Source organism: Sitodiplosis mosellana, unplaced genomic scaffold (genome assembly GCF_009176505.1).
Source record: "Sitodiplosis mosellana isolate CC-2019 unplaced genomic scaffold, AAFC_SMos_1.0 Smas_scaffold_6036, whole genome shotgun sequence".
NCBI classification, from domain to species: Eukaryota; Metazoa; Arthropoda; class Insecta; order Diptera; family Cecidomyiidae; genus Sitodiplosis; species Sitodiplosis mosellana.
Genome location: NW_022601277.1, coordinates 2,297 through 21,739, shown reverse-complemented (window position 1 = coordinate 21,739; position 19,443 = coordinate 2,297). Strand labels below are relative to the sequence as shown.

General features: G+C 35.0%; 4 protein-coding genes across 5 annotated transcripts; 1 reads left to right on the top strand and 3 right to left on the bottom strand.

Moving 5' to 3' along the window:
* Positions 1-274: 274 nt before the first annotated feature.
* On the bottom strand, positions 275-946 carry LOC129573275 (uncharacterized). Its single transcript, XM_055453661.1, has one exon. It carries the CDS (start codon positions 944-946, stop codon positions 275-277), a length of 672 nt encoding a protein of 223 aa, XP_055309636.1.
* A 4,248-nt stretch (positions 947-5,194) lies between these two features.
* On the top strand, positions 5,195-9,606 carry LOC129573272 (atlastin-like). 2 transcript variants are annotated; one of them, XM_055453659.1, is made up of 8 exons: positions 5,218-6,418; positions 6,590-6,745; positions 6,923-6,998; positions 7,133-7,285; positions 7,380-7,613; positions 8,768-8,890; positions 8,980-9,129; positions 9,276-9,606. In XM_055453659.1, the coding sequence occupies exons 4-8, from the start codon at positions 7,181-7,183 to the stop codon at positions 9,408-9,410; spliced, it is 747 nt and encodes a 248-aa protein (XP_055309634.1). In that variant the 5' UTR covers positions 5,218-6,418; positions 6,590-6,745; positions 6,923-6,998; positions 7,133-7,180; the 3' UTR covers positions 9,411-9,606. The 2 variants fall into 2 exon arrangements, with proteins under 2 accessions (XP_055309633.1, XP_055309634.1); XM_055453658.1 differs by lacking the exons at positions 7,133-7,285; positions 7,380-7,613; positions 8,768-8,890; positions 8,980-9,129; positions 9,276-9,606 and having other exon boundaries at positions 5,195-6,418.
* LOC129573273 (coiled-coil domain-containing protein 1-like) lies at positions 9,605-11,130 on the bottom strand. The gene is made up of 4 exons (XM_055453660.1): positions 10,699-11,130; positions 10,544-10,628; positions 10,090-10,451; positions 9,605-9,992 (listed from the first exon to the last, which is right to left on the bottom strand). Exons 1-4 carry the CDS (start codon positions 10,751-10,753, stop codon positions 9,895-9,897), a joined length of 600 nt encoding a protein of 199 aa, XP_055309635.1. The 5' UTR covers positions 10,754-11,130; the 3' UTR covers positions 9,605-9,894.
* A 2,953-nt stretch (positions 11,131-14,083) lies between these two features.
* On the bottom strand, positions 14,084-16,788 carry LOC129573271 (atlastin-like). Its single transcript, XM_055453657.1, has 6 exons — positions 16,505-16,788; positions 15,479-16,255; positions 15,160-15,315; positions 14,954-15,082; positions 14,580-14,732; positions 14,084-14,471 (listed from the first exon to the last, which is right to left on the bottom strand). Exons 1-6 carry the CDS (start codon positions 16,769-16,771, stop codon positions 14,436-14,438), a joined length of 1,518 nt encoding a protein of 505 aa, XP_055309632.1. The 5' UTR covers positions 16,772-16,788; the 3' UTR covers positions 14,084-14,435.
* Positions 16,789-19,443: the final 2,655 nt, after the last annotated feature.

Below are 19,443 nucleotides of genomic sequence, written 5' to 3'. Positions count from 1 at the left end.
GCAATTGTATGCCATACATGTTGTTGCTGTGTCGATGTAAACGTCCAGCTTGTCTTGCGTGACGTTTTTTCGCTGTAGGTGGTTTTTTAGCGATTCGATTGCAATGTCCACGGGCACACTTGGAAAGAGAGCTGTGACGTCGAATGAAACTAAAATTTCGTCTTCTTGTAAATCGATGTTTTTGATTCTGTTTACAAATTCAGTGGAGTTCTCAACTGAATTGCTCTCGAATTTCCCGTATTGCTTCAGTTCCTTCACCAACCATCGTGCAATTTTAACAAACGGTGATTTTATGCTCGATACGATTTTTCTCATTTTTTCTCCTGGTTTGTGTTGTTTGCAGAGTCCGTACATCATAGGTACTTCTTCGTTCGGTACTTTCAAAATGTAGTAAGGAACTTGGAATACTTTCATGATTGAGTCTCTGAGTTTTTTTGGCATCTTTGCACATTCGCGATAGTGGAGAAAATCTGGTTTTGATGAAATTCTCTTCAGCTATCGATTCAATCATCCGTCGATCATAATCTTCCTTCTTCAGTATTACGATTTTGTTTCCTTTGTCCGATTTGGTGTAGAACACATTTCTTTTCCGCAGACTGTTCAAAGCGTTGTTCCATTTGTTGTTGTTGTTCGTTGTGTTGATGGATTTTAACACCTCGTCGGCTTTTTTCCTAATTCGCGCTTTGACGCCAAACGGTTTGTAGTGAATGGCTGACTCAATATCGACGATAGCATCATTGATTTGAATTTCATCTGGCGCTACTGAGAAATTCAGTCCTCTGTTGAGTAACTCAAGTTCTTCTTCGGAAAATTGCTCATCGGACAGATTGTCAACCAAATCGTTAACGGTTTTTACACAAGTTGTTTCGTTGTCGCGTACAGTGTTTAAGCAAAGTTTCTCAAGTTTTTTGGTTTGTGTTTTTACGAAATTAATGGTCAGTAGCATAGACTCAGTGCACTAAAAACTAAAATATCTCTATTTTCCCGCATTCATTTCGGATTATTATCAGATACCATTCCAGGGACCATCAAGCGCACCCCTCCACAAGCACAAGCACAAGCACACACACACACAAACATAACGAATCAAAAACTAAGCCATTTTCAAATGAATCAATGTGAATTTTCACATATTAGGACATTTCAACACCTGATTCCATCACGCTCACCCAGTATTCATCGTCCTCGATATTTGTAAATGAAATGTTAGGCATTTTATGGATTATATCAAGAATGATTATTGCTACCAATAATTATTACAACAATAGTCAACAACCAAAGCCTGAATTATTAACGAAAACAAGCAATATTTTATTCAACCCCAACCCTGACGTATTTAATGTGTGTAAATATCTGTACAATTATGATTATCAAATCAGATGAACGAAACCAACAGAAAAAAGCCGGAAAAATGGACGAACAAGGCGATCAAATTGAAGTGCATTAATCTCATTTGTATATGTAATCTCTCCACAATTTAGACACATTCATAGAGTTTTTGACGGAATAAGAGAAGAACGGCATCGTAGGTCGGTTTGTCTTGAACATAGAAGAGACATGGATATAGTCCGACAAAAATGAAATGGTTTTTCATTCTTTTATATGTTAAATGTGTCTTATCCCGTGTGAAAAAATAGTAACTGAGCAGTCAGTTAACTAATTTGGGACAAAAATGACTTACTTTGATTGACATTTCAGTACAAAGTATAGTGTAAGTCTATCATAGTTAACTGAAATCATTTGAAGTTACAAGTCAATCTAAGTTGCTTCATTTGGGACCAAGTGATTTTCTTAGAACAAAAATATAAATTCAATCAACTAAAGTCAACTGAAGTTATAGTCAGTCAGTCATTTCTTTTTCACACGGGATGTCTTAATATTCAATCCAAAAAACAGTGTAATTCAATTGAATTCAATGAACTAATAAACCAACAATAATCAAAATAGGACTAATTCGATAGGTGTTTTGAGTGGAATGTTTTTCCATTAAAAACAAAAATGAATTCATTTTTCTGGATATGTCTAAAGGTGAGTATAAGAAGGAGAGACGTTCAGTTTTTCATTTTTATTCCAGTTTATTATCATATCTTTTATATTGAGAGAAACCTGACTGCCAGCGACATCTATGTGCCTTTCAGGCGCAATGTATTGGTATATGTTTGACAGATTAGTCAAGAACCATTTCTAGCAAAGTTACAAACAAAAATCAGTTTGATATTTGGGGTATGTTTATTATTTACGGTTTTTATTATAGCAAGAACAATAGCTTTTTACTTGTATGATTTAAACTTTCAACTCTGAACTGGCAATTGATCAGAATTGACTCATTAATATTAATTAGAGTTGTATCATTTCCTTATTGTGATTGAGGTGTATTTTAAATGAAAAGCATTTCACACCAATTTCACAACAGAATAGCTTATCTTCTGTGAGTTCGCATATGTGTTTTAAAGTGACCTAATTGAGTGAATTTTTTTGGGCACTCTTCGCACTGATATGGTTTTTCTCCGGTGTGAATTTGGATATGCCTTTCCAGTTTTGAATGTGAGGCTGCAACGAATTCACAATATACACACTTGAGTCCATTCGTACTCTCCAATGGACCGGTTGCTGCAGAACGTGGTATTGTCTGCATGGATGTAGCAACATTCTCTTCAATAACATTGTCAGTAACGGCTACCTGCTCGATGTCACTCCCATTGTACTGTTCTTCATCGAACACATGACTCACAGTTCTTATATCACTTTCGACTGCATTTTGCTCTGGAACAAATACCATATTTCCTTCGTCACAGTAGTCATCAATATTCACATCAAAGACTAGTGGATTTTTCGTAGTTTCAACTGAAAAGCAGCTTTGGTAAACACATTGATCCAACATGTCTTGACATTCATGTTCACCACTCGCCCAATAAACGTCAGTTGAAGATTTAGTTTGGTCATCAACAGTTAGAAAAACGTCATTCGCCACATTTGCCACCTCCGGCATTAGATTCCTTTCGAATTTGTCATACGCTTCTGCCAATCTGTAAGAAGAAGATGAACCAAAATATAATTAATACGGTGAAATTAACAAAGTTTAAATTGTTTTTTAAAATTGATTATATTGGGAAAGATGCAATTAACTTTGAATTCGTTTTCATTATGATCAACACATTTTACACTTACCGACTGAGACACACAACAAAGAAATTCTCCTTGAAATCCGGAACGAGTGAAGCACTATTGATATTAAATGACATTTTCATCACTTCTAACAAAGCCATGGCTTGACTTTCGAAGCCACAAAACACTCGATTCATTTCATCGTCAAAGTTAACTACAGCCATTATGCACAGAATAACGATTGATTTAATGTCACAAAAGGAATGAATAAATTTTGATGCTTCACATACTTTTATAGTCGATTTTGCGAACCGTGTAAAAAATAGCCTTTCGCCAACAGAGCATATAAAATGTCTATGCATTATTTATGTACTTGAAGAAGCAACAAGAATTCTTAAGAATCCTCTTAAGAGAGGTAGGTAAAAGGAGAATGAGAACAGAGACGAAGGCGCGCACACTCAGCCTCAATAACCGCCGTGGCGCTCATGTTCGATGCCATGCTTATTAAGCTGTGTTATGTGTCAGTTCGTTTTTGGGGTTGTTTAGGGTATTGTCTGGGTGTCGGTAATCGGGAAATTGCCGAAAGGTCAGGATTAATTTTCGCTTTTATCGCTATTCAGGTAGAAGATAATCAGTTTTCAAAATGGTTTCAGTCGCTCAAACAGAATTTTCCTACACTGAACCACATCGAAGTCAAAACATGGAAGTCAATACAGAGCAATGACATGATCGAAAGGGCATCATTGCACATACACAGAATGCACGTACTTTATTCTGTTCATTTTCAAATTGTCGTGGCATTATGAGTTGGATGATTGTCTGATAACTTTTGATCTGACATTTAATGACCAAAATTAGATGAGCTCAACTCGAATAATTGAAGAATCTCTTTTAATGTGTTAATGGATATTAATCCTTTCTTCGATCCTAAGTCTTCGGACTTTTTTAAGTATGCAAATAAAACTGAATAATCTGAACAATAAACTGGGGTTTTGATGGAGCAAAAGGCACGCACAGTACATAAGAGCTAATGCAAAAGTCAATTGATGTGCATAAGTAGCGCCACCTCTAATGATTACGGAGAGTTATCATAAGTCGTATGCAATTGATGTTGAGAAAAAGCAGAAGAAGAAACAGACATTCTATTCATTTACATTGCAATAATGGCAATCAGTAGAGATGGTGCTCATGTGCCGATCATATCACTGTGACAACCCTTCGGGATGGAGTATTTTAGTCTTTCCAGTGAAATAACATTAAAGAATTAGTAAGTGCTAACGAAAAGCAATGAAATCAAAAAAAAAAAAATTAGAAACAAAAAACAAAATTGGACATTCTAAAAAACACAAATTGGGATTAAAAAATTTGACTCATGAAAAAAACCAAACAAAACATTGAAGCTGTTCAAAGTATATATTTTGCTAAGATGAATATCAAACGGAATTCATCACAGCTACACTTTCAGCGACATGAACGGCAACATATTTGCATTTGTATTGTCTCAATACGATTGAGTTCATCACAGCTCTGCCACTCATACGTGTTCGTATGAGAAACGTCATTCTCGCACAAACACAAGTTGATAACAATAGCGTCCATTTGGAAATCTGAATGTGTTTGACTCTTTTTGTCTTGTTACATGAATACAGTTGAAATTGTCAACATTTCATTCTCTTTCCAACTTTTTGTCAACGCACGATTTCATCGCATTTAATTTTATTCTTTATTAAAGAAACGAAAGTCATGGCAAAAGAAATACCCTTAAATCATTTTTCTTTCATTCACACACACACACCACTATTGGTTTCCTTTGTGTCTTATGAATTTTAATATGTGTAAAGAAGAACAAAGCATGTTCAGCTATCGCAATGCACAAACTGCTAACGCAATGCAGCTATCGCAATGCTAAACTGAGTCTAAACTACAATACACAATACACTAACACTGTAAGTCTTACAATCTTACACCCACAGTACATCACTTTGTAAAACTAAACTAACTACATCTGAAAATGTTTACATCGAAAAAATTCATGCTTATCTCAATAGCAAAGGCCATAAAATAATGATGCTCCGACAAAATACAAATCAGTAACCGATAGAATACGATGAAGATCACTTTAGTTGCTTGTGTGTTGCTTTCCGTGGGCATTTTCTGCCATTTGGTTGCTGGTGATTTCGGGTCAGCCGGACCGATTCAAATTGTGACGCCCGTGAATCATTCGTTTGCGTTGGAATTATACGAATTAAAATACATTTTAGAGGCTGATGACATCAAAGATCGTGATGTCGTTGAGGTTTCGATTGCTGGTGCCTATCGCAAAGGAAAAAGCTTCATGCTGAATTTCTTTTTGAAATATTTATATGCGCAGGAGAGTTTATTCCTGATTTTAATCATTTATCAGTCGAAGTTGTCATTTTCTAGTCTTTAGCATTTACTTTTTATGAGTCAATGACCATTGCCTATGGTCCATTGATCAATCATAAATTGGAAGAAAAAAAATTGATGAACAAAAATGATTGAATTTCAACAGTACCAAACGCACAATATCTCAAACTGGATCGGAGAGGATGAAAACAGCGGACAATTGCTCGGGTTTAAATGGCGAGGTGGTCGAAAGCGAGAAACCACTGGAATTTTAATGTGGTCTGAAATCTTTACTCATGATTACGAAAATGGTGACAAAGTGGCAATCATTCTGCTTGACACCCAAGGATTTTTCGATGGTCGAACGAGTATACGGGATTGTTCGACAATTTTTGCTTTGAGCACCATGTTATCATCGGTTCAGTGTTACAATTTAATGCACAACATTCAAGAAGATAACTTGCAACACCTGCAATTGTTCACTGAATATGGTCGATTGGCTCTTGAACAAACCAATGAAAAACCATTTCAATATTTGCTGTTCCTTGTGCGCGACTGGCAATATGCCTATGAAATTGATTACGGTTGGTACGGACCCGAAGTGATTGATGATCTTCTAGTGAATATCGATGAGCAAACGGCTGAAATGCGTGAATTGAGGCATCGCATCAATTCGAGTTTTGAAGATATTGGCGCATTTTTAATGCCACACCCCGGATTGATTGTGGCACAAGGAGAACACTTCACCGGTGATTTGAAACAAATCGAACCGAATTTTATGAAATACACCAAATTGTTGACGCCGCTTCTTTTTGCACCGGAAAATCTCATTGTGAAGAAAATCAACGGGGAAAATGTTCGGGCTCGTGATTTGGTGCAATATTTACAAGCGTATTTGAACATTTTCAATGATAAATCGCTGCCGGAACCAAAAACGGTTTTATTGGTACGTAAACGTCGTCTACTAAACGAAGTAAATTTAACCGAGGCCATTTGGAAGGGATGTGGTTGTTTTGATAAAAACAGATTTATTCAGAGGAAATTGTGTTTGAAATACGTGATAATGAAGCATAATTTCTTACTAAATTGTTTAAACTTGTCACTCATTTTTAAATAGGCAACCGCTGAAGCTAACAATGTGATACTGCAGAATGATTGTGTGAATTTGTATGTTGACTTAATGCAAAAATCTCTTGATACAACCCAATCATTTTTCACCGAACTTGAACTCAACGATCTTCATCAGAATGCCAAATATAAAGCTATGAAACAGGTTGGATATTGAAAGAGAATATTTCCGTTCATGCTTGATTTTTGTTCATTTTTTAAATCTAATGATTCAAAAGTGAATGATTTTTTGTTGGTTGAAAAGTGAATGTAATTAGAATCTGCCTCCTTTTCACACGAAATCAAAGCTCGGTGGAAATGATCTTATATCATCTTTCCATAGCCGTCTTGAAGATGTTATAGAAGAAAAATTCGCTGTATTTAAACGTGCCCACGAGGAGAAGCACCGGAATTTCATTGTGAGTATTAGTTTTCTTTCCAAAATCGCATTTTTCTCTTACTGTTTTGAAGTGCAGATATGATTTTGCTTCAATTTTGGATTCGTCAAATTTCGTCCGTCTGCCAATAACTGCTTCCATATTTTATTTTGTAGGAAAAAGCGAAGCTCACGAATGAAAATGTTGTGAATGTGGCAACCGAAATGGCAAAGGGAAAAATGATCAGCAAAGTGAATGCAAAGCCGAATTTAAGCGACTCCGACTTGATCACTTCATTTGCAATTGTAAAAAAGGCTTCTTTCGACTGGGTATGTGTGTTTGAAAATTTGGTCAAGAGTATTCTTCCAATTTCTTCATTTTGATCTTTAACGTGTTTTTGAAATATTTCAAAAAAATTTCTAGTTCGACAAAGAAAAAATGGGTGACGATGGAATATCAAGTGGTACTCGCCGGAAACTTGAACGGAATTTAGATGATTTGCAGTCATTACTGAACAAAATGTTGACATTCAACGATGAGTCTTTGAATTTCTACATGAGTTCCATGCAAACATCCATCGATCAAGTCAAAATCTACTTCAATGAAACGGAACTCATGCAACTGCATCAAAAGACGAAAAATGCATCTGTGGCACAGGTTTGTATTTGAAAATAGGAAAGTCAGAATAGTTCTTGCATTGAGCATTGAGTACGCTGGCTATCCATTCGATGCTATTCAACAATGTTGTTCAACAGCCGCTGTCAATATATTTGGTGTAAAGAAGAAATATGGGACATTTTGTTAATGGTTAATACCAAATGCATTGACAGCGGCTGCTGAAGAGCACCGTTGAATTGCAGCGGCTGGACAGCCAGAGTATTCAAAACTCTGAGTTCTTAGTACAAACATCTGAATTTGTATTTATTGCATGCAAAAGAGTTGATTCAAGGAGAAAGATTGAAAAATTTCATGATTTCAAGAACTCATAAATGCACAGTTCGTTTCTTGCCGGTTTTACTGATAAAAAGTAACGACAAAATGAATGATTTGCAATGGAAATAGCATTTCGTATCTCACCTCCTTATCTTGCTTAGAGTATTTTTATAAATGAAAGCACGAGGCAAAATGCAAAGTGCCACATTTATTATAATTCATTCAAGCATGAAGTGAATATTCAAATGTATCGCATGTTTCGTTCTCGTTTAGTCTATTGAATCGTGTAAAAGGCGCATTTAGCTTGACCACATGATCGTTTTCGGTCCACTGAAGCAGATAAGAAACACACTTGCAACTGGTTGGAGCTTACAATGTAAACTTTTCATTAGGGTGGTCCAAACTGATTTATCATGGTAAGGTATATGCTCACAATAGCTGAAAATCTCTGGCTTAAAATAAATTAAATCTCTGGCTCTATTGACCACTAGATTTTAACATTTTTTTGATCTGAAAACAGGGAATCAGCTAGTTTTGAGCCCAATTTAATTTTAAGCTACTGGGAGCATATACCTTACCATGATAAATCAGTTAGGACCACCCTAATGAAAAGTTTACATTTTAAACTCCAACCACTTGAGAGTGTGTTTCTTATCTGCTCCAGTGGACCGAAAACTATCATGTGGTCAAGCTAAATGCGCCTTTTACACGATTCAACGCTTGTTTCCTTATCTCGCACATAGTCATTGGTGTGACTTGACACTTCGTATTTAAAGATTTAGAGAGAGAGAGAGAGAGAGAGAGAGAGAGAGAGAGAAAATATATCTTCATTGACATTCTTCATAAAAAATAAATCATTTTCAATCACTGTTGAACAGTTTCAAGAGAAATTCGGATCTGATGGTCTTGTCACATCGTTTCAACGCAGATATCGTTTGATTGTCGAAGAAAAGTTGCCATTATTCCAACGACAAAATGAACTGAAGCGCAAAACGTTCATTGTAAGTTTCTTTTCCTATTTTACACGCAAATTAAAAGTGTTTGCTTAGAGACAGAGTATCATTTTCAAAACAAAACCCATAAATTCAAGGAAAAAGCAAATGCGCACAATGAACAAATCAGCAGAGAAATCAAAGCGATCATTGAAGAGGGAGCCATGGCTGAAATTAGCCAAAAGCACTTAGACGAATATGAATTGAACGGTCTATTTCTTGGAATGAAGGATGTCGCTCTTGAAATGGTAAACAAACCTCCCAAGTTTTCTTTATTTTTTGCTGTATAAATTATTATTCCTCCTTCAAATTTTTTCGTTTCATCATAATTTCTTTCATTCCCTTTATTATTCAAATTTTTGTTCACATTGAATGATTTTTTCTTCGTTTTTAGTTCGATGCTCAGAAAATGTGTGACGGCAACATCTCCAAAAAGAATCGCGATAAGCTTGAAGAAGATTTGATTAAATTCCGATCAACACTCACTGAACACAACAAAAAATCGCGTTTCAATTATCGATATTGGTGAAATTGATCCAATCTTTGTCCTCTTTACTTGCTTTCTGCAATCAATTTTCAAATTTGATTTTTAAAAAACAAGATTTTTGTATAAACAAGAGTACTTCAAGACAGTGAGTTATTCTGGTGAAAAACTACCGGTTTCTATCACATAACGTGAAATATAGATATCACAAGGAAATAAAGAATGGATTTGAAAAATAAAATTGATCTATTTTTATTGGAATTCAAATTTAAATTACATTATTTAGTGTCCGTCAAACAAAATCAAGGCTTGAATAATCTAGGATGATTCCAGCTCGAATGTGCTTGTCTTCTAATTTTTGAGAATAAGATGCATTACAAATAAATTGTGCGTACTCCAATTTTTTTTAAATTTCTGATGACTTTTGCTATATATGGTGGTTAATTTATTTTCAAGTGTCAAATAAATGGTTTTTTGTGGCGTTCATTTCTGGTAGGTATTCATTTTGAGTCCTTTTTTTCAACCAAATTTAAACATTTTCACAGATTCCTAAAAACTCACACAGCTCCTCTTCAGTACAGATTTCAAAGTAATTACACCAGTCTTCGAGATCATCTCCGTCGTCATCTGTAAATCGAATGGGATATATGATTATTTTCCAATTTTTCGAATATTTGGTATTTGATATAATTCAAATACAGTTTATCCGACAAAAATAACCTACCGTCGTCATCATCATCATCGTCACCATCCTCGTCTCCGTCGTCGTCTCCATCATCGTCTCCATCATCGTCTCCGTCATCGTCGCCATCATCGTCTCCGTCATCATCACCGTCATCATCACCGTCATCCTTTTTGTTCTTGAGCATTTTCAATGCATTTTCAATCTTCTTCAATATAATCGATTTGCGATCAAAACTTGGAGTACCATCGCTAAGAAGTGTGCTTGATTCTAGATCAGCGAGTTCGTGATTCCCTTTATCGTCGGTGTCAAGTTCCTTAGCTTGTTCATCACTTTCTAACTGTGGCACAGAGACTTCCTTTGATCGCAGCAGAAGTGTTATGAATTTTGCTGCTAGCGATGGGCTAAATCAAACGATAAATGAAATTTCAAAATATTATCAAGGCACTCAAAATGTTCGCAGCTATTTCAGCCGTTAATTTTAAGCCAAGATTACCTAATATGATGCGTTGAATGACTACGTGGTTGAACGGTTGTATGATGATGACTCAAACTGTGGCTCTTACCACGGTGGCCTGGAGCTAAATTTTAAACGGTTATTTTTTTGGTTAATCTAAAATCAAGCTGATTCATTTATTGAAAAGTACTAACCTGCTAAGGTACACGCCAATACAGCAAGCAGAAGAACTACGAAACAAACTTTCATTTTATTTTAAAAGGGCTTTATTTTTTTTTATCCAAAGATTCAAATCAATTGAATAATTCAGATTTGATACTTTTTGATTACGGTTCAAAGGCTTTATATACCGCAAAAGCTGCATTCCATTTACCACTTCTACTAATAATTTTTAGTCCGATAGCAAGATAAAGTAGAACAAAATTGCAGAAAAATGTGCAGAAACTTGAAGTTTATCTTAATTTCATATGACTAACTATTTTGATATAATGACTTGGATTGGGATTTTCCAGCATTGCAACATTCAAGGGCAAGGCTTAACTCATTATTTATAGTGAACACATGATGAACAACCAACGCGACCGTTGACTTTCTAAGAAATAAAATGATAAAAACAACGCAATGAGTGAAACGATTCTATATTTGAACATTTCTTCCATCAAAATATGAACTGCTGACAATATTCATTGGACGTGTGTCGATGCGTTGTTAAATGTCTAAATCTTAGAAAAGTTGTACGCAAATTTTGCGTCGCAAAAGTGGTGCATCAGAATTCAAACATCATCGGTACATTAGAATATTTTTTCTGGGTTATTAAGCCGTGATTGTCCCACTTTTTTATATAACTCTTTCCAAGTTCCACATTTAACTAAGCATCAAAACGTGTCCAACGAATATTCTCAGCAGTTCATATATGTACGTAGTTAACTCTAGATTTTTTTATTTCAACAAAACTGCTTTGACTCAATCAATTTAAATTACTCAACTAAAATTCCATTTGAATGAAAGTTTCATTCAATGAAACGCAAATTCGAAATTAACTTTATTAAAAAATTGAATGATTTATTCGTTAGCTATGCGACAATTCAATTCAATTTATCAATCTTTTTCTTCATTGATTCAGATCCGTTTTTCTATCGAAATCCATCCAAAATTGTAACAATATCTCAAAATGGGTCGTAGATTTGGTCAATTATTCTTGGTTGATAATAAAAAAAAATTCATAAAGAAACTTTTTCATCTTATGATTAGTGGAACTTTCAGGTTTAAAATTTAAACCAATTTTTGATCCAAGTCAAATTGAAACTTTGGTCTTTCATCTCTTCCCAATAGTCTTCCCAATAGTCTTGAATAGAATATAGTATTTTCATCGGTGCCATTCAAAACGAACACCGATTTATGTTCCAACAATTGGTTTGGATTATTTTCCCAAGATTGCATCAGATCATGCCGCGACCATATATCAAAGTCCCACATTTCGATAATTATTCTTGCGGTTTTACTGATTTTGAACGTTGTGGCTGTGTCATTCAATATTCACATATTTACTATTCCATCGCACTTTATTCCTGAAGATTTCTTCGCATTCAACAAACACTTTTATGTATAAATCGCAACTACTCCAAAAATCGCATGAATTTCCATTCACAAGATTTGCAGCAATGGCACCTTTAAAGGACAATGTTAAAAACCCATATCTGGTTACTGACCATACCAATTTTTCAATCATTAAAGATTCCAATTCGGTTTCCAAACGCTTGCGAGACTTCCAATAGAATTCGTCCACATCCAATTTTCTTTGGGCAAACTGTCAGGAAAACATTTTATTTTTACACTTTTTGATGAGTGAAGTTGGAAAACATGAATAGATTTGACTTGATTTTGAACACAGTTTTGATTGAACGTTGAATTATTGATATTGCATTTGAGAGCTTCTATTGAATGATCGATTGTTCAAATATTTCTTATGACATATTTCAAAGCTTTGTTGTTAAAAGGGTTGAAACCGCTAAATTTTCCACAAAAAAATGTTTCAAAAACAATGATCGAAATTCGACAATTATTTGTTTCAAATCTATCGAACCATTCCTGAACGATGAATAGAAACATTTGCAATGGGACTTGATTTGAGACGTTAAAGGCTAGTTTCTCGAGCAATTCAAAATGACGAAAATCACTTTCTTTAATATTCTTAGTAGTTGTGTAGCACTGCACTGACGAAAGCATCATGCTAATGGCGAAAAGTGACTTAAAATTCGTTGAATTATTTCCATCGCCGCGAGTTTTCAATAGAATGATTGCTAATTTTTCGCCACTTTCTTGGTCATTTACGAAAATTTCAGGCCACATCCACATTCCGTTCATCTCAAACTCGTGCTCATTTTGCCACTTAAAATCATTATCACACACCGTGGCAGCAAAGACCAATATACCACAGGCGACACCTTGTTGCCCAATACAGTAATGTGTTGAAATTAACGTCAAGTGTATACAAACATATAGGGCATTACTATAGCGTGCAACAAGATGTCGCTAGTGGTGGTGTGCATTATCACTTCCCTTGAACCAGTTCGATATATTCTGCCTTTTGTACTGTTGAATTTAAATGCAAAACAGTCGATTCAATTGATTTGGCTGATCCATTCTCGAATTTGATATGAACTTCTGCACAAATCTAAACCTACCTCATTACCTGTGCATAAAGAAATCGTAGAAAAAAATTGAGTAAAAATTGTTCATCCTTTTGATTGGTGCTAGAAACTGAAATGACAGCAACGTACACACAGAAAAGAATCCCCGGAAATTTTGGGTGTTCGCCGTAAAATTTGACATTTATATATAAATTTCTACATACATTTTACCGGCAACACTTCAATTTTCCGGGCGATGACATATTTTCGAACATTTTATCAAATACTATGTATATTTTACCGCTTGAAATGACAGATGGCGCTAATTTCTGTTGGAATATTTGAAATTATGTCATCGCCCGGAAAATTCAAGTGTTGCCGGTAAAATGTATATAGAAATTTATATATAAATGTCAAATTTTACGGCGAACACCTAAAATTTCCGGGGATTCTTTTCTGTGTGTAGCGATCTTTTATGTCATCAGCTTCAAAAATCCGTTTTAATTCGCTCAATTCCAATTGAAGCGAGTGACTTGATTGCGTTACTATTTGTTTGGATTTTGTTATGTTTGTTGGATGCGATCTCTCTGCATGTCTCTTTTCTATTCCGAAATTAGTGTTTTGAGTGAAAACGCAAAAAAAGCTGACAAACAAAAGCAAAGTAGGAAATAAAGTTATCTTCATTGTGAACACTCGGATACTGCGTTTTATTTTACCTCTACTAGAGATAAGTATATCAATTTGTAGGATGAGTTGATTCATTCTTATCGTTAGGAATATTTAATCAAACAGGCCCGTCAAACGTTCGCTCGCATGTTGTTCATATGGATGCAGAAAGCAGCCAACGAAAATAAACTCACAAAATCTTAAAATACGAACAAAGTAAGAGCAAGACAGCAGGTCATTAGTTCATCGACAATATAAAATAAAGTGATTAAAAGGCAAATACTGTGTGAGACTTCACGTTGTTTTATTATGCAAAATAATGAACATTTCGTAAGGTACTCAGTATTATTTCGAAAAAAGAACGATATTCCAATTGAAAAAGTAATTTGTTTGGTCCAGATTTGGTATTTCAGCCTATTTGGTTGATATTCACTGAACATTGTTCAGCTCATGTGCTATTGAGCCATGTTTCAAACTAAAAACTTCAGATGACGGGTTGGTCTCTCCACGATGAGTCCAATACGATTTTATTCTCACCATAGCCATGCTTTGTTTTGGTTCGAAGCAATTCATTGATGTTGGTGTTCCAAAACTGTATCGAATCGTGACTTGACACACTATCATAGTCCCACATTTCAATGGTAATTTTCGCCCATTTTTCTCTGGTCGAACTAGGAAAAAAATGAGTTTGAAAAACAAATTCCAAGATTAATATTTTTTAAATGGAAAAAACTATGCTTTCAATTTTGTTAACAAGGACGGTTTAGAAAAAGAATCACCTCATCCAGAGCGTTCTGCTTTTCTGTTGCAAATAACGTGTTTAGCTCCGTGGTATCGATGTCTGATTCGTCATCGGTTTTCTCGAGCAATTTTCTTTCGAACCTCATTCGAATTTCCATACTGATTTTGTCGTTGATCAAATTGGCCTTTTCCTATGAAGAAAATAATAGTTTGAAAATTTTATCAAAATCTGGATTATTTGCCGTATACACTTATTTTTCTCTTTACAAAATAAAATTCGAATTATCAAACAAATTAACTCCTTTCTGCCAAGTTTTAAAAAAAAACACACGAACATTTTGCATGGAAAGTCCAATACTCAGTCAGTAGGTACGATATGAGTAATTTTGATTATTTTGCGTCCAATACTTACAATATAGTCGATACGTTTTCGTTCGTTTTCCTCTTTGAAAGACAGGAATTGTTCTTCGATTGCTGTTTCAGTTCGTTGTTGGAATACGGATATAAGCTCTTCACCACCCAATTTTCGAGCTTGCTGAAACTATTCAAATAGTGGATGTTTGAAATTTCATGAAAACTCTAGATCTAAAAGTATTGAAAAATCAAAATGAATCTTACTTTCGTCAAAGAACCGTCTTTTGCCATCCCGTGTGCGTCCAACAGATTTGATTGATTGAAATATGGTTTGACATTGTTGACTGCATTTTGCATTGAGTGCACATAAAGATTGAGGCAATCATTGAGCAATATCGTATTACTCGCCTTTGCCGTGGCCTGTTTTCGATAGAAATGTAAAAAAAAAGTTTTTTTTTAATGGTCGGTCCAAAGGCAAAAATTGTTTGTATCAAATTTTCTGATGTAAATTTTTTTTGTAAAAGCTTCAATCATTTCAAGTTTAAACTTCACCAATTTAAACCTCGTAGATAAAGTGACATACCTCAATGAGAGTTGATGTTGCAGGTAATGTGCCTCCCTTAAAAATATCGACGTATGCCTGTAGATATTGCAATAGATCACGCGCGCGTACCTTTTCACCGTTGATACTTTTGATAACAACATTTTCGGGATGAAAAAGTAATGGCACCAATACTTTGAGATATTGTTTGAATTCTGTGTCGATTTGCTGTAAATGGCCGGTGAAATTTTGCGATTTTGCAACAATCATTCCTGGATGTGGCATTAAAAAGGCGCCAATTTTCTTAAAACTGGCTTGGATTCTATTTCTCAACTGATGCGTTTCAGGCATTTCCTCTGCATTTTTAGCCATAAGTTCGTCAACGATTTGTTGATTCAAGCCATAGCTGTTTTCATATGGGAATGACCAGTCGCGAACAATGAATAGCAAATATTGGAACGGTTTCTCATTGGTTTGGTTCAGGGCTGCTCGAGCATAATCAGTGAATAGATCCAAATATTGTAAACTGTCTTCTTGAATTTGTTCTTTTATGTTGTAACATTGAACCGAGGAAAGCATCAAGCTCAAAGCAAAAATGGCAGAAGTGTCTTGCATGCTGCTTTTTTTCTCGAAACTTCCTTGCGTATCCAGCACAATGATAGCCACTTTTTCCCCGTTTTCGTAATCATGCGTGAAAATGTCGGACCACATCCAGATACCAGTCGTTTCAGGTTTCTTTCCAATTTTCCATTTGAAACCAACCAGCTCGTTGCTACTCTTATTCTCGCCCAGCCAATCGGTTACATCGTGTGTTTTGTACTGTTGATTCAGGAAAAAAACCCATGAAGAGTCAAAATCAAGATTAAAATTAAAATTTTTGCGATGAGTTTGCTATTCTAATGATCACTCTTCTCGCTCTGCACTGGTGCACAGCAGTATAAGCCCGGATTTACACCCGGTTTATCTCAGTTTACAATTTGGTTTTCTGAACCATTACTTTTTCAACACTAAATTGACTACTCTTTTTGTTCGTCATTCTTTTTCTTTGTTTGCTGTTCAACTACTTACCTGTGCGTACAAATATCGTATGAAAAAGTTAAGCAGAAAACTTTTCCCCTTTCGCATTGCACCAGCAATGGACACAACGACAACCTGACGGTCTCTGATGTCATCAGCTTCAAGAATTTCTTTTAAATCGTTCAATTCCAATTGAATTGAGTGATTTTCTGGCTTTATTATTTGAATAGCTCTGGCTGATTCGAAATTGCCAGCCGAAATATGGCAAAAAATGCCAACGGAAAGTGATATAAATGCCACTGAAGATTCAATCTTCATCGTGAATATCAATGAACTGAGGCTTCCTTACACAGTTGAGGCATATTTATATCGTTTGAGTTTCTTGTCATTTATTTCTTGTTTCTTTGCTATTTTCTCTCTTCTTTCCATGCTATCAATGCCTTTATCAAAAGTTTAACATAGGTTGCGAAACATCAATCATGATTCATCCAATGAATCATTTTGTGATTACAAGAATGTTACAATGTTGATTGCGCTTAAACTAGGGGAAACGCGCTATATGGCAAGATTGGAAATTCGATTATTTTTGGAAAACTCTTTTTGGACTCAAATTACGATCAAAATAGTGATCGACTTAAACAATTTTTTTACTGCAATTGCAGTCGAATTCATAACTCATTTCATTCAATTAAGCCAATAAACCTTTATTATTTAACAAAAGGCGATTAAATCACTTTTGGTTGAAGGATACAATGAGTCGAGTTGACACTTATTATTCACAACATCAAAAAAAAATCTACTATTAATCAACCATAGTCGCGGTGTCAACCCATAGTCACAAGTAGCAAAATTTACGCTGTATTAAATCGCGTTCTAAGTCGAAGATAACGAAAAAAAAAAAACAACAGCCAATAAATTTTGTTGTTATTTTCCTGTCATTTTGCCGTATTCAGCATTAGTTTAACGTTATTTAATGATAATTAGAACCGTTTGTTAGTCAATCATGGACCATGATTCATGGTTAATATGATTGCAATCAGCCAGTCAATGATGAAATGTCATTTGATAAAAACAAGCTAATTCAGCATCAATTTGTTTTGTTATCACATGTTAAATGTATATTCCATCGATGAGTCAACTAGCAGAAGAACATTTTTTTCAAAACAGCTACATTTTCTGCCTTTTTTACTCACTCAATGCATTGTTTTGAGTTCACTGTGAAATTATTGTTCGGTGAATGTCAACTAATGCACTGCTTTGTAGTGGTTTTTCCAGGTAAAGAGGTATCGTTCTTGAACTTATGCTTTTCGAAGCATTCGAGATGTGTATGATTCGTCTACTCGACGCATTTATGGCTGCAATAACCAAAAAAACAGATTCGGATGCGATATGAATATCAAATAACTAAAATTTCTCTTTATTTGTGCTGGACTGACCAGCACATATTTATACATTTATTGATCAGTTGATTCCTACAGTTAAACATGATGATATTGTGAAAGAACTTCTTTCAAAGAAGTAGAATAGCAGTGGATGCGATAGAAGCGTGTTGTTCTCGGCTTATCACCCTTTTTCACATAAACGAGGTTCCATTTGAATCCGCTGCTTTTTGAACATTTCAAAAGGTGTGGCCAATGGCCATCGTAAGATCGTTAAGTCTAGAAGTTATTTGTAAAGTTGTGATTATTGTCATAACCTTTTTGCTGAGAAATCCAGGCTAGACAGCAAATTTAAAGATTGGTTAATCCGCTCGCAGGAAATTCTCATAATTACATTTCGAACGAAGAAACATAAACACCTGTTGCATGTACTATGTACACTTGCACGATCTTTGCATAAGAACCATCTTTTTTTATCCGCCCCTTTGTTGCTTTGGAAATAAAAACAGCTCGATCGAACGAAAAAAATTCAGTCGTTAATCGAACATCAGACTAAAAAGAACATATTTTTCCTCAAAAAAGTGTGCATTTACTGTTCAATTTGTTTTGTACATTCGAAACGAGCATTCATAGATATCCCGTCGAATAAAAATACACTGAGTTCTCGAAAATCCGTTCGAAGTACCTAGTTGAAGCTCATCAACCAAAGAATTTCGTTTGTGGTGTAAAATGAAGCGAACGATCGATTTGATTTTGTTTGTAATTTTATTGATGAAAGCAACAGCAACGCCTATTACACCAGATTGCTACGACGACAGAACAAAAACCGTGAATATAAAGTGTGACGGAAACTTGGCTGAAATGAGTAAATGCGAGGCTTTGTTGAGAGGAAAGAAAAACATTGTAGAAATTCTTCGCATTAGTTGTTGTGATACATTGAATTTGACAGATTTCATCAGTTCTTTTGAAAGCCTAAATAAAATTGTTATTTTAACAAGTACTTGGAATGATTCCATTTATCGACAGCTTCAAAAATTGACAATTGATAACATTTTTTATAGCCGATTCAATGCATCCTGTGAATCGTTAAAAAATGCGTCATCCGAAAAAGTGACATACACCGAAGTCGGTTTACAGAACAACAAAAGCGGGGAGAAAATATTTGTTCGGTGTATCATTGGAACGTCTGGATATGGATATATCCAAATATTATGCTTTCTCATTATCTTCGTGGCTTTTCTTTCGTTTGCTTGCTATGTTCTCATCATTCGCGATAGTTGGATTCAAAATAATAAACTCAAAAAACGAACACAAGTATTGTGTCGGCCAAATAAAATCGTACGCGTCAAAGTGCTTCCCACTCATTATGTTCGCCAACAAAGTTATGATTTTATTTGGGGTGAAAAAAATCAAAATCAATTTGTCAAAAAAGACCTTCCAGTTGACCAATAGTCGAGGATTAGTTACAGTATTGCTGAAATCACAGGGATGTGAAATAAACCTAATCTAACACTCAGTAATGTGGCGCTATTTCTTTGTGCGAAGTAAATTCATAAACAAGAAAATAGCTGATTCTTGTTGTTTTATATTGATTACTTGAATAAAAAAAAT